Genomic DNA, 12710 nt, shown 5'->3' on the forward strand with positions numbered 1-12710 from the left:
AGGGGAGGGGGGGCCCAGCCCAGGTGGGCCTCATCCTGCCCAGGCACCTCTCCTGGGCCCTCGGACTGCAGGGGGGGCCTGATTTTCTCTTTTCTTCCCCCCCCCTCCCCAAACTCCAGGCAGCAGCAGCAGCAGCTGGAAAGGGAGCAACAGGAGCAGGCCGAGCGAGAGCGGCGGGTGACAATCTCAGGTGGGTCCCTGGGGTGGGGTGGGGGGTGACGAGTAGCACCCAGTGGGTGACCCCAACCCTCCCTCCCTCTCCCAGGCGAGTGTGGGGTGCAAAGCCCCTTTTCTGTTTCAGGACCTTGGCTGGTAATGGCTCCAGGGAGAGACTTGGAAATGTGCCTGGAGGGTTATGGGGTTTTTTGCAGGGGGGGGGTGCCCTCAACAAAGCCTTTCCGCCCCCCAACATAAGTGGGGTGACCTCGCTCCCAAAAGGGAAGTCCGTGGGTGGGAGGAGGCCGGCCGGCCTGCCTCTGAGCGCCTGAAGAATAAACAATTGGTTTAGTGTGGATTAACGCGCCCAGGCTGAGGATTTGGGGGGGGAGGAGAGAATGGGATGGAGGGCGTTCTGCTAAATGGTCAAGCTCACATCTTCACCTATGCTTAAAGCAGTACGGCCCCCCTTTTAGCAGATGTGGCTTTTCCCCACCCAAGCATCCTGGGAACTGTAGTTTGTGGTGGGTGCTGGGGGTTATATACTCCCCTCCCAAAGGTACAATTGTCAGAGTGGTTTTAACAGTCACCCCCCCTTCCCAGGGATCTCTGGGAATTGTCGCTCTGTGTGGGGAAGAGGGAGGTTTGGGAATTGCAGTTCTAGGAGTGGAAGAGGGCGTTCTGGGAGTTGTAGTTCTGGGAGGGGAAGAGGGAGTTCTGGGAGTTGTAGTTCTGGGAGGGGAAGAGGGAGTTCTGGGAGTTGTGGTTCTGGGAGTTGTAGTTCTGGGAGGGGAAGAGGGAGTTCTGGGAGTTGTAGTTCTGGGAGGGGAAGAGGGAGTTCTAGAGTTGTAGCTCTAGGAGTGGAAGAGGGAGTTCTGGGAGTTGTAGTTCTGGGAGGGGTAAGGAGCTCTGGGAATCATGGCTGTGGGAGGGGAAATAGCACCCTTAACAAACTACAACTCCCAGTATCCTTTGGGGGAAGCCAGGGCTGTTTAAAGAGGTATCGTAGTGCTTTAAATGTGACGTGCAGATGTGACCTAAGAAAATATCTTGGGCTGGGCACACAGGTGTTCTGTGCTTGTGGGGTGGCTGTGATGAGGTGCCTCCCTCTGCCCCTCTATGGATGCAACCCCACATTCTGCAGAACTGTGTAGCGTTGGAAAGGGACCCCGTGGGGTCATCCAGCTCAACCCCCGCCGTGCTGGAGCCACAACCGAAACCTCTCTTCTTGCAGTGCCTGCAGGGACCCCTTCGGGAGGAGGACCCCCGCCCCCACCAGGACCCCCGCCCGCCCCGCCATGCCCACCCCCGGGCCCACCGCCAGGAGCACCAGCGGGGCCACCCCCACCTCCGGGGCCTCCGCCGCCGCCCGGCCCTCCGCCTGGCCCCCCTGGCCCTCCACCTCCGGGAGGGGGGCCGCCCCCTGCGCCGCCCCTCCCGCCTCCCCAGGGCCCGGCAGGAGGGGGCGGCCCGCCCTCCGGATTGGCTGCTGCCCTCGCAGGGGCAAAGCTCAAGAAAGTGGGCAAGGTGAGTACAGACATCTCCGCGGGTGGCGGGAATTGTAGTTCAGGCGCCCGGTTTTCCCCAAGGCTGTAGATGGGAGTTGTAGTTGGGCACCCTCTCGGCGCCTTCGCCTTAACCCTTAACCCTGTTCTTCTTCCGCAGGAGGAGGCGCCAAAGGCCGCGGCTGGCGCAGCACCCCCGCCGAGTGGAGGGGGAGGCGGGGGGCTCATGGAGGAAATGAGCGCCATGTTGGCGCGGCGGTGAGTGTGGAGGAACCTCGCGGGGTGGGTGGGTGGCAGTGAGGGGGCCTGGCTCAGTGGCGCAGAGTACCAGTCTTCCTATTTAAATCCAAGACTCTTGAGGACTAGGATCTTAGCTCTCTATTTGTCAAGGAAAATATCCTGGCTCTGTGGTGCATCATGCAAAAGGGCCCAGGATCAGACCCTGGCAGCAGTTCCAGGTAGGGCTGAGGACCCAGGCGAGACGGAGCCCCTTTCTGGGCTCAAGCAAGGCTTGTTTTTCTCCCAATAGGAGAAGCTAGCCAAACTCCTGATTTCTCTTCGTCTTGCCCCCTGCTTGGAACAGGGTGCCCCACAAGTGTAGTAATTTCATAAGCGAGAATGCGTTTGGCTGAAAAGCGCACAGAGAAGGCATCTGCCTGGTGTCAAGTGGCAGGGAGTTCCAGAGTCTAGCCGCTGCACTAAAAGCTGGATTTATTACAAACGCAGAAGGGGGGTGTTCTGTGACAGGGCTGCTTCCGTAGATCGATGAGGCGGCATCTAGGGAGTGAGGCGATCTTGAACAACCCGTTTCTCTCTCCCCCCCCCCAAAATCCCATCTCCCCAGGAGGAAAGTTGCGGATCAGGGTGAGAAACCCATTCCAAAGAAAGATGAAGGTCCCGTAAGTACCCGGCTCCCCTTCTCTGCCCCATAGGGTCCAGTTTGAGAACCAGAAGTTTAGAAATCTGGGTTTCATTCATCCCCCCCCCCCTTGCAAAATTCATTCATTTATTATTGCAATGCAGTTTTCCCAACGCTGGATTGAAAAGAAAAACACACCTCAAATTGATATATGAAAGACAAATAAAATAAAGGGAAATCCCACCAAATAATGGAACAGATTAAAAAATGACCTTTCTAAGTGTCTGCACAAGGATGTTTTCAGCTGGTGCCAAAATAAGGCGCCTGCTCCATCTCATGAGGCAGGGAGTTCCAAAGGCCAAACAACCCGAGTTCTTGCAAATGCAGAAAAGGGTCGTTATTGGCACCTGTGTAGTAGGGCCAGTTTATATGGCACCTTTTCCTGCAAGGTGGCAAACATTGCCCGCCCCGTCCCCAGTTCACTTCCTACAACAACAACAACCCTAGGAGGCGGGTTGGGCTGAGAGGCATTGACTAGCGTCCCTCTCTGGTTTTTGCTTTGCAGAGCAGGAGGGTCCCCCTGGGGGTGGGACTGAGGCTGGTGGCTTCTCATGTCTCATTTGCCATCTCTGTTTCTTTCCCCACAGCAAAACGACACGGACGCTGGTGCCAAGACCACAGGTAGGCAAAGGGGCCCAGAAGGCGGGTGATAGACTAGAGTGGGCACAAGACCCTCCAGCCAGTGGAAAAGACCCACCTAGATCAAGGGAAGTAATAGTGCCACTGTATTCTGCTCTGGTTAGACCTCACCTGGAGTACTGTGTCCAGTTCTGGGCACCACAGTTCAAGAAGGACACTGACAAACTGGAACATGTCCAGAGGAGGGCAACCAAAATGGTCAAAGGCCTGGAAACGATGCCTTATGAGGAACGGCTAAGGGAGCTGGGCATGTTTAGCCTGGAGAAGAGGAGGTTAAGGGGTGAGATGATAGCCATGTTCAAAGGATGTCACATAGAGGAGGGAGAAAGGTTGTTTTCTGCTGCTCCAGAGAAGCGGACACGGAGCAATGGATCCAAACTACAAGAAAGAAGATTCCACCTCAACATTAGGAAGAACTTCCTGACAGTAAGAGCTGTTTGACAGTGGAATTTGCTGCCAAGGAGTGTGGTGGAGTCTCCTTCTTTGGAGGTCTTTAAGCAGAGGCTTGACAACCATATGTCAGGAGTGCTCTGATGGTGTTTCCTGCTTGGCAGGGGGTTGGACTCCATGGCCCTTGTGGTCTCTTCCAACTCTATGATTCTATGATTCTATGTAGCTTGCCATGGCTACTGGGCCTGGTGACGATGCTCAAATCCTGCTTGCGGCTTTCCCTTTGAGGAGGACACTGGAGTAGATTTATTATGTGTGGGTTAAACCACAGAGCCTAGGGCTTGCCGATCAGAAGGTTGGCGGTTCGAATCCCCGCAACGGGGTGAGCTCCCGTTGCTCGGTCCCTGCTCCTGCCCACCTAGAAGTTCGAAAGCACATCAAAGTGCAAGTAGATAAATAGGTACCACTCCGGCGGGAAGGTAAACGGCGTTTCCGTGCGTTGCTCTGGTTCGCCAGAAGCGGCTTAGTCCTGCTGGCCACATGACCCGGAAGCTGCACGCCGGCTCCCTCGGCCAGTAAAGCGCGATGAGCACCTCAACCCCAGAGTCGGCCACGACTGGACCTAATGGTCAGGGGTCCCTTTAGCTTTTATAGCTGCTGGTTGCTGGAAAACCTAGCCAGATGTGCAGGGTATGAATAGTTAAAATGATCATTATCAATCCAGAAGCTGGGCTTTACCTATGGAGCTTCAAGGTCCAGGAGCAGTCTATCTGGACTCCTGCGTTCTCGGGGGCCATTGGCCGCTGTGAGAACAGGGCGCTGGACTCGATGGGCCCCCCTTGGCCTAATCCAGCAGCCGGTTTCTTCAGAGATACGCGAGGGCCGTTCGCTCTAGAGTTCCCAGGCGCCTGGGGAACGCTAAGCGGGGGCTTCAACAGGAAGTCAGGAGTGTCCAGGGGGTCTGCGCCTCTGCCACCCACAGCCCCCTACCCATCCTCTCCCTCCTTGCTTTGTCCTAGATTCCTTCCGCAGGCCTTGGGAGAAGACCAGCACGACGCTACCCAGGTAAGTGACACCTGTCCGTCATAGTCATTTTGAGTTTTTCTGAAATCCCCCCACCCTTTTTTCCTGGCACCAAGTTTCCACGAAGCCAGTGGAATTGGTGTGTATGTGTTTTATTTGTGTGCCCTGTTTCCCTCCCTCCTTGACCCACAAAGTGGGGAGCAGGCGGTGGGGGGGTGGCTATTTTGCTTGCCCCCCCCAAGCTGTGTCTCAGTCTTTCTCTTCTCTGCCCCCCACAACGTTCAGGACAGCTGTGACCCAGAGAAGCACCACGCCCTCCGCTGCAGCCCGTCCACAGTTCGGCCAGTCTAGGTATCAGGCAGGGAGGGCAGAATAATAATAATAATAATAATAATAATAATAATAATAATAATAATAAATTTATTTATACCCCACTCAAACATTGAACTGTAAAAGCAGCATAAAATAAAGTATAAAAACATAAATAACAATAAAATTCGAAAATCAATTAGATAATCTCCAGGGCTAGCTGGCTGAATTGGTCCTACAGCGAGGAGGCCAGGGGAGAATTAGCTGTGGGGTCTCAGAGCGGGTGATCTTCATAAAAGGGGAGGGGGAGGGAAGGGAAATAAAAGATCAGGCTGAATTCAAATTAAAGGCCAGGTGGAATAGCTGTGTCTTACAGGCCCGCCAGAAGGAGGTTAAATCCTGAAGGGCCCTGGTCTCATGGGGCACAGCATTCCACCAGGTCGGAGCCATCACTGAGAAGGCCCTGGCCCTGGTGGAGGATCGACTTATATCTGCTAAGTACCCCCGTAGAACCATAGAAGGGCACCCCAGGGCTCATCAAACCCAACCCGCTGCGATACAGGAATCACGGCCGACTTCAAACGTACCTGGAGCCTTCCCTGAGCAGAGGGTGCCCACTTAGCTCTCGCTGCTGGGTGGAGAGGTACCTGTGCCCCCACCAGGCGCTGCCGAACTACAACTCCCATCCTTCTCCATGGCCTGGGCTGATGGGAGTTGGCACCCAAGCGCAGCTTTCTGAGCTGATTCAGGGACTCTGCAGCATCTTAGAAAAGCCGGGGGGGTTCTGTTGCCAATGAAAAAGAGAACATTTTCTGCAGAAGGAAAGCTTGCAAGGAAGGGAGAGAGGCAAGCAAGCCTGCCCCACACTGTTCCCCCCCATAGGCAAATACTTCCTGTATGAGGGCTGTGCAAGCTGCCTCCCGCCCAGCCCTGTTCCCGAGCAGTGTGGTACAGTGGTTAGAGCATCGGACTGGCACCGAGGAGAGACCTGGATTCGAATCCCCCACTCAGCCACAAAGCTCACTGTCGCTGCATCTCTCTGTTGCTGTTTGTGGGGGAGAATTAAATGAGGGAGGGGGAGAACCTGGAGCGCCACTTTGGAAATAAAAGTGGGATAGAAACACCATAAAATAATCACAATATGATTATCAGTTATTGGCTTCGTTATTGGTGCTCCCTCGGGGCCAAACGAGATTGGCTGTTGGTTTTTGCAACCTGGTTTTTGTTAACGAAATAGCAGCCCCAGGGAGGGAGGTGGTTTTCCTGCAGGGGAAAACCCCCCCTTCCAAAGCAGCTGTTTGCATTCATGGAAAACTCGATGGCAGCTGCCTGTTTGGCGGGTCTGATGCTGCAAAGCTTAGCCTGCCCCTCCTGAAATCTTCCCTTTACTTTCTCGCCAACCCCAGGATGAAATCCGCCGGAGCAATCACCGGATCGGAACCTGCTGCTGGCGGCGGCGGAGGAGACGAGTCGGAGCTGGAACGGGTGAAACAGGTAAACCTGCCTTTTTGGGTCCAAGCTAACGTCAGCTAGAACCAGAGAAGGGGGCCCCCTAGAGTCATCTAGTCCAACCCCCTGCAATACAGGAATCTCAGCTAATGATTATTATTTTATTTTAATTAAAGAATTTCTTGGTTTACAAAAGTATGTGCAATGTCTCTCGCTCTTTTTTCCCAAGTAACATTTTTTACAGATCAGCTATTGAGCAGCTAATGATTATTTCAAAGAGACTCCTTTTTTGGCTGGTTGGGGGGTTCTGTTCTGTTCTTTCCCTGGTGCCAGAGTTGTTGGGGGGGGGGTTCCAGTCTTCTACCTCTTCCCTCTGGGCCCTAAATTCATGTCTTTCCAACCCCCACCCTAGGAACTCTTGCAGGAGGTCCGGCGGGAATTACAGAAAATGAAAGAGGAAATCATACAGGGTAAGTTATGAAGGCTTTTGGTTGTTGTTTTTTAATAAGTGGTATATAAATTTTACAAAATAAATTATATATATTTTTCACTCCATATTTTTCACTCCATAAGACCGTATTTTTCACTTCATAAGACGCCCTTTCCCCCCCAAAAAATATAAGGGGAAATGTCTGTTCCCTGTGTGGTCCCTGGAGCCAAATTGCCCACAGGCGAAAAGCAGATCATGCTTTTTTAAAAAAAAGAGGGAAGGGGGTGTTGAAACAAAGCCGCTGATGGGCAAGCGATTGGGAGCGAGATAAGGGATGCTAGAGATAAAGGAGGCTGCCTGGGAGGGGGGAGGTAAAGACAGCAAACTTGCAAAGGGGGGAAACAGGAAGACAAAAGCAATAAGGAGAGAAATTAAAAGAAAAGGAGGAGCAAAAAACCTGCTCCAGCTAAGGAAAAGACACTAGGTAAAGGTAAAGGGACCCCTAACCATTAGGTCCAGTCGTGACCGTCTCTGGGGTTGCGGCGCTCATCTCGCTTTACTGGCCGAGGGAGCCGGCGTACAGCTTCCGGGTCATGTGGCCAGCATGACTAAGCCACTTCGGGCGAACCAGAGCAGTGCATGGAAACGCTGTTTACCTTCCCGCTATTTATCTACTTGCCATTTGAGGTGCTTTCGAACTGCCAGGTTGGCAGGAGCAGGGACTGAGTAACGGGAGCTCACCCCGTTGCGGGGATTCGAACCACCAACCTTCTGATCGGCAAGCCCTAGTCTCTGTGGTTTAACCCACAGCGCCACCCGCGTCCCAAGGAAAAGACACTACAGTAAGGCAAACAAGAGGGAAGGGAGTGTTGAAAGGAAGCAGCAGCTCGGCAAGCGATCGGAACGGAGATAAGGGACGCTAGAGATAAAGGAGGCTGCCTGGGATGGGGGAGGTAAAAGCCCATGGGTCCTTAGGAGTGAAAAATACAGTATATAACCTGCAGCTGCCTTCCCCAACCTGGGGCTGTCCAACTGTGTTGGGTTACAACTCCCATGAGCCAGAGTGTCTTATCAACTGTGCCATCAGGGGCTGATGGGAGTTGTAGTCTGAAGCAGCTATGCAAAGCCCCCCCCCCCTCCCAGGGGATGGAAAAGCCTGGCTTTTCTAGACAGCGCTGGAATATTTTGGATCGCTGAAAGAGCCCGGCTTCATATTTACGTTTTCTCTCTCTCTCGCCGCAGCATTTGTGACAGAACTACGGAAGCGGGGGTCTCCTTAGTGCACCCCCCCTCAAGAAAGAAAGAAAGAAAACCCCCCAGCTTGCCGGTGCCTCCTGGAGCCAGCAGTTCAATCCTCCGAAACGTGCAGGAAAGAATAAAAGCGGAAGAAGATAAAAAGAACGAACTTGATCACCCCTTTTCTCCCCACGCCCCCACCCCACAAACGCACCAGATGAGCTCCACACAACACACACACACACACCTTCCTTTTCCTGTCGGCTCCCAGGCCCCCGCTGTGCAATTTCCGGGGAGGGGGGGGGAAGGAGAATCTGTGGCAGCCCCCCACCCCAGGAAGGGCAGGACCCCCACCTGTGCCTTACCCAGAGCAATAGCAACACCCCTCCTTTGTCCTCTGCTTCCTCCCTGCCCCCCTGCCACAACGAGGGGCTTGTTCCCGCGGGAGGTGTGCAAGGGGGGGTGCGTTTCCCTGGCGGAACTGGCTCCTTCCCCCCCCCCCCCGCCACCACTTAACACTGTGCCATTCCCAGAGAGGGCTAGGCTCTCCATCACCCGCAAATCCTCCTTTTTCACGCTTGGACCAAGATGCCTGTGTCTGTTTTTTCTTACTCTCCTCCGCCCCCCCCCCAAAAAAAACCATGGCATGGGAAGGGGGGTGCAGGCAGCCCAGCCAGGCACCCTCAGACGTTTTTGGGGGGCAGGCAGTGGCGCAAGAAACACCCGTTTTTCCCAGGCTTCAGGGAATCGCATCAGCTTTACCAAACTGGAGAAGTTTCGTTTCCTTTGAAGGTAGTGGTCGGCAACCGGGTTGCCCCAAAGGCCAAACCTGCCCTGACTTTCCAGAGCTTCCTTACTCACCTAAACCAGCAACATTTCCCTTTTTAGCCAAGGCAGCAGGTCTCTCGGACCCTTCCTTCTTCCAGACACGACGCCAGGGGTTGGGTTTGCGATAAGGGGACCAAGGAACGGAACAAAGGTGGCCTGAACCTTCTCTGTAGTTTGGGGGCGCAGTTATATATTTTCCCCAGCGGAAGGGTGACAAACCATAGCGTTCCCGCTGCTGGTAATTTGATCCGGGCCAAATTCCGGCCACCTAGTTGCCAACCACAACCTTTTTATTTTTTAAAAAGGCACCCTTACTTGCAATGCACGCCCCCCCTCGCTAGTCATGCATGCCCATCCCTGGAAGATGGACCACTTTGCTGAAAAGGACAGCTTCCACGGCCCCCTCCCCAAATAATAATAATTACCACCCCACTTCCTAGTAACTTTTCTCATTTCACATGCTCTCTCTTGCTGGGCTCATTCTGAAAAAAAATATATTTTACTCAACCCCACCCACTCACCCATCTCTTTGCTCTCACCTCTCTGGGTAATGATTTGTTTTTATTTTTAATAATAATAAAAAAGAGGATTTCGCTCCCCTCTGCCTCCTATCGGGAAGCGCCGAGGGGAATGCAAGGCAGGGCTCTTGGCTTTTCTACTGAGCTGTAATTTTTTGACTTTTGTTATTTTTTTGTCTAGCTGGATGGAATATTATATTTTGATTTTTTTAATTATTATTATTATTATTACTGAACTGCCGGGTATTTCTGCCCACCCTCTGGCCTCACCGCACATGTTCACCTGCAAATCGGCACTAGGGTCTTGGGCACATGCACCAAACTTCTCTAGGAATAAATCTTTTCCTTTTTTGTAAAATTGCAAAAAAAAAAAAAGGGCCTCTGCGTGGTTTTTTCCTCTCTTACTGGTGACACTCTCACTGGGCTCAGAGAACCGTATGTGGGATAGCAGAAAGGAAAAACCCCTTCCTGGTGTTTGTTTGCAAATGGATAAGAAAGGGGAGGTACCGTATTTTTTGCTCTATAAGACTCACTTTTTCCCTCCTATAAAGTAAGGGGAAATGTGTGTGTGTCTTATGGAGCGAATGCAGGCTGCGCAGCTATCCCAGAAGCCAGAACAGCAAGAGGGATTGCTGCTTTCACTGCGCAGTGATCCCTCTTGCTGTTCTGGCTTCTGAGATTCAGAATATTTTTTTTCTTGTTGTCCTCCTCCAAAAACTAGGTGCGTCTTGTGGTCTGGTGCTTCTTATAGAGCGAAAAATACGGTAGTTGGTGAGGATTACGGCAGCCTTTCTCAACCTGTGGGGTCTCCAGATGTTGTTGAACTACAACTCCCATCACCCCTAGCTAGCAAGGCCAGAGCTCAGGGATGATGGGAGTTGTAGTCCAACAACATTTGGGGACCCGCAGGTTGAGAACCGCTGGATTACTTGGTCTCCTCCTTTGAATACTTTGAAGTCTAAAGCTATGAATTGGCATTTCGAATCCTAGACACAGGTGTTAGGAGTGACGCAGCATCAGAAAAAACACAATGCTATTATTCCAGGCTGCATCAACAGAAGTCTAGTGTCCCGATCAAGGGAAGTCATAGTCCCACTCTGTTCTGCCTTGGTCAGGCCACACCTAGAGTCCTGTGTCCAGTTCTGGGCTCTGGTTATCTCCCGCTTGGACTAATACCATGTGCTCTACGTGGGACTACCTTTGAAGGTGATCCGGAAACTCCAATTAATCCAAAATGCGGCAGTTAGACTGGTGATTGGGAGCGGCCGCCGAGACCATTTAACACCGGTCCTGAAAGACCTACACTGGCTCACAGTCCGTTTCTGAGCAAAATTCAAAGTGTTGGTGCTGACCTTTAAAGCCCTAAACGGCCTCGATCCAGTATCCCTGAAGTAGCATCTCCACCCCCATCGTTCAGCCCAGACACTGAGGTCTAGCGCCGAGGGCCTTCTGGCAGTTCCCTCACTGTGAGAAGTGAGGTTTCAGGGAACCAGGCAGAGGGCCTTCTCGGTATTGGCACCCGCCCTGTGGAACACCCTCCCATCAGATGTCAAGGAAATAAACAACTATTTTACTTTTAAAAGACAACTGAAGGCGGCCCTGTTTAGGGAAGTTTTTAATGTGTGACGCTGTATTGTTTTTAATATTTGGTTGGAAGCCGCCCAGAGTGGCTGGGAAAACCCAGCCAGATGGGCGGGGTATAAATAATAAATTATGATTTTTATTATCACAATTTAAGATGTTGACAGGCTGGAAGGTGGGCAGAGGGTGACCGCGTCTTGAAACTTCAGAGGAAGAGTTGAGGGAGTTGGGGATGTTTAGCCAGGAGAGGAAAAAAGAGGGTGGTCATGGGTTTGGAAAGCTAGCCTAGTGAGGAACGGTTGAAGGAGTTGGGTATCTTCAGCATGGAAAAGAGGAGACTGAGCCCCTTCGAATATTTCAAGGGCTGGATGACCTTAAGTACCCCTTCCAATTTATGATCAAAAGAGGTTTAAAGACAGTCTCAAGGCAAATTATAAAAATGTAGTATAAACACCAACAATTGGGAAACACTGGCCTGCGAGCGCTTCAGTTGGAGAACAGCCTTGACCAAAGGTGTCATGGGCTTCGGCTGACTCACCTCTCATTTTTAAGTGCGGGAGAAAGGGACAGATTTGACGAAAAGAACCAGTGGTTGGAGCAGGTCTTCTCAAAAGACAATATTGCCACCTGCTGGCTGCTTGCATTTCCAGTGCTATTTAAGACTGTCTTACTTTCTGCACCCCACTTTGGGATCCAAACATGCATTTTGGGGACCAGTTTCTTAATCTCTCACCGTGTATTTGCACGGCGGTAGGGCTCCTGTCGTGGCCCGCCTTGGATCAGGCTGCCTGTTGCAAGACCAGTGCCTTGGGTGTCTCCAGCTGGTTTTGGACAACAGTTGAGGGGAAAGAAGTATTTGATCCCCTGCTAAATTTGACCGTTTGCCCTCTGGGATTACAGGTAAGACCTCTCCCTTACAGCAGGGGCTTCTAATCTCAGCTCGTTGGTGAAGATACCAGGTAGCCTGACATCTGGCTGGTTGATAGGGGATCAAATACTTATTTCACTCATTATAATGCACATCATTATATGATGTATGGCATGTATGGAAGCGAGAGCTGGACCAACAAGAAGGCTGATTGCCGAAGAATGGATGCTTTTGAATTCTGGTGCTGGTGGAGACTCTTGAGAGTCCTATGGGCTGCAAGAAGATCAAACCTCTCCATTCTGAAGGAAATCAGCCCTGAGTGCTCACTGGAAGGACGGATCCTGAAGCTGAGGCTCCAAGACTTTGGCCACCTCATGAGAAGAGAAGACTCCCTGGGAAAGACCCTGATGTTGGGAAAGATGGAGGGCCCAAGGAGAAGGGGACGACGGAGGACGAGATGGTGGGATAGTGTTCTCGAAGCTACGAACATGAGTCTGACCAAACTGCGGGAGGCAGTGGAAGACAGGAGTGCCTGGTGTGCTCTGGTCCAGAGGGTCATGAAGAGGCGGGCACAACTAAACAACAAACAACAACAATGCACACCAATCTCTGATTTTTGTCTTCTGGGTTTCTGGGGGTTTTCCTGTTGTTATTCTGTCTCTCACAGCTACAATAAACCTACCATTAAAATTAATGAACTGGTCATTTCTTCGTCAGATGGCAAACGGGCAAATTTAGTAGGGGATCAAATACGTTTCCCCCCCTCACTGTATAATCCCCATCATCCCTAACCACTGGTCCTGCTAGCTAGGGGTGATGGGAGTTGTAGTCCAATAGGAGCTGGAGACCCGAGTTTGGG

General features: G+C 52.1%; 1 protein-coding gene across 8 annotated transcripts in view; it reads left to right on the forward strand.

Annotated features, from left to right (window-relative positions):
- Nucleotides 1-9481, forward strand: part of VASP (vasodilator stimulated phosphoprotein) — a 42861-nt gene extending 33380 nt beyond the window's left edge. For 3 of the 8 annotated variants that reach the window (XM_081922217.1, XM_081922211.1, XM_081922216.1), the window contains 10 exons: nt 120-190; nt 1391-1683; nt 1822-1919; nt 2506-2560; nt 3168-3201; nt 4629-4674; nt 4918-4983; nt 6348-6435; nt 6803-6860; nt 8063-9481. In XM_081922217.1, the coding sequence (XP_081778343.1) occupies nt 120-190; nt 1391-1683; nt 1822-1919; nt 2506-2560; nt 3168-3201; nt 4629-4674; nt 4918-4983; nt 6348-6435; nt 6803-6860; nt 8063-8100 (847 nt within the window). In that variant the 3' untranslated portion in view covers nt 8101-9481. The remainder of the gene's footprint in view (nt 1-119; nt 191-1390; nt 1684-1821; nt 1920-2505; nt 2561-3167; nt 3202-4628; nt 4675-4917; nt 4984-6347; nt 6436-6802; nt 6861-8062) is intronic. The other 5 variants (XM_081922212.1, XM_081922213.1, XM_081922218.1 and 2 more) reach the window with 5 other exon arrangements.
- Nucleotides 9482-12710: the final 3229 nt, after the last annotated feature.

This window comes from Podarcis melisellensis (assembly GCF_964234715.1).
Source record: "Podarcis melisellensis genome assembly, chromosome: 8".
Taxonomy (NCBI): Eukaryota; Metazoa; Chordata; class Lepidosauria; order Squamata; family Lacertidae; genus Podarcis; species Podarcis melisellensis.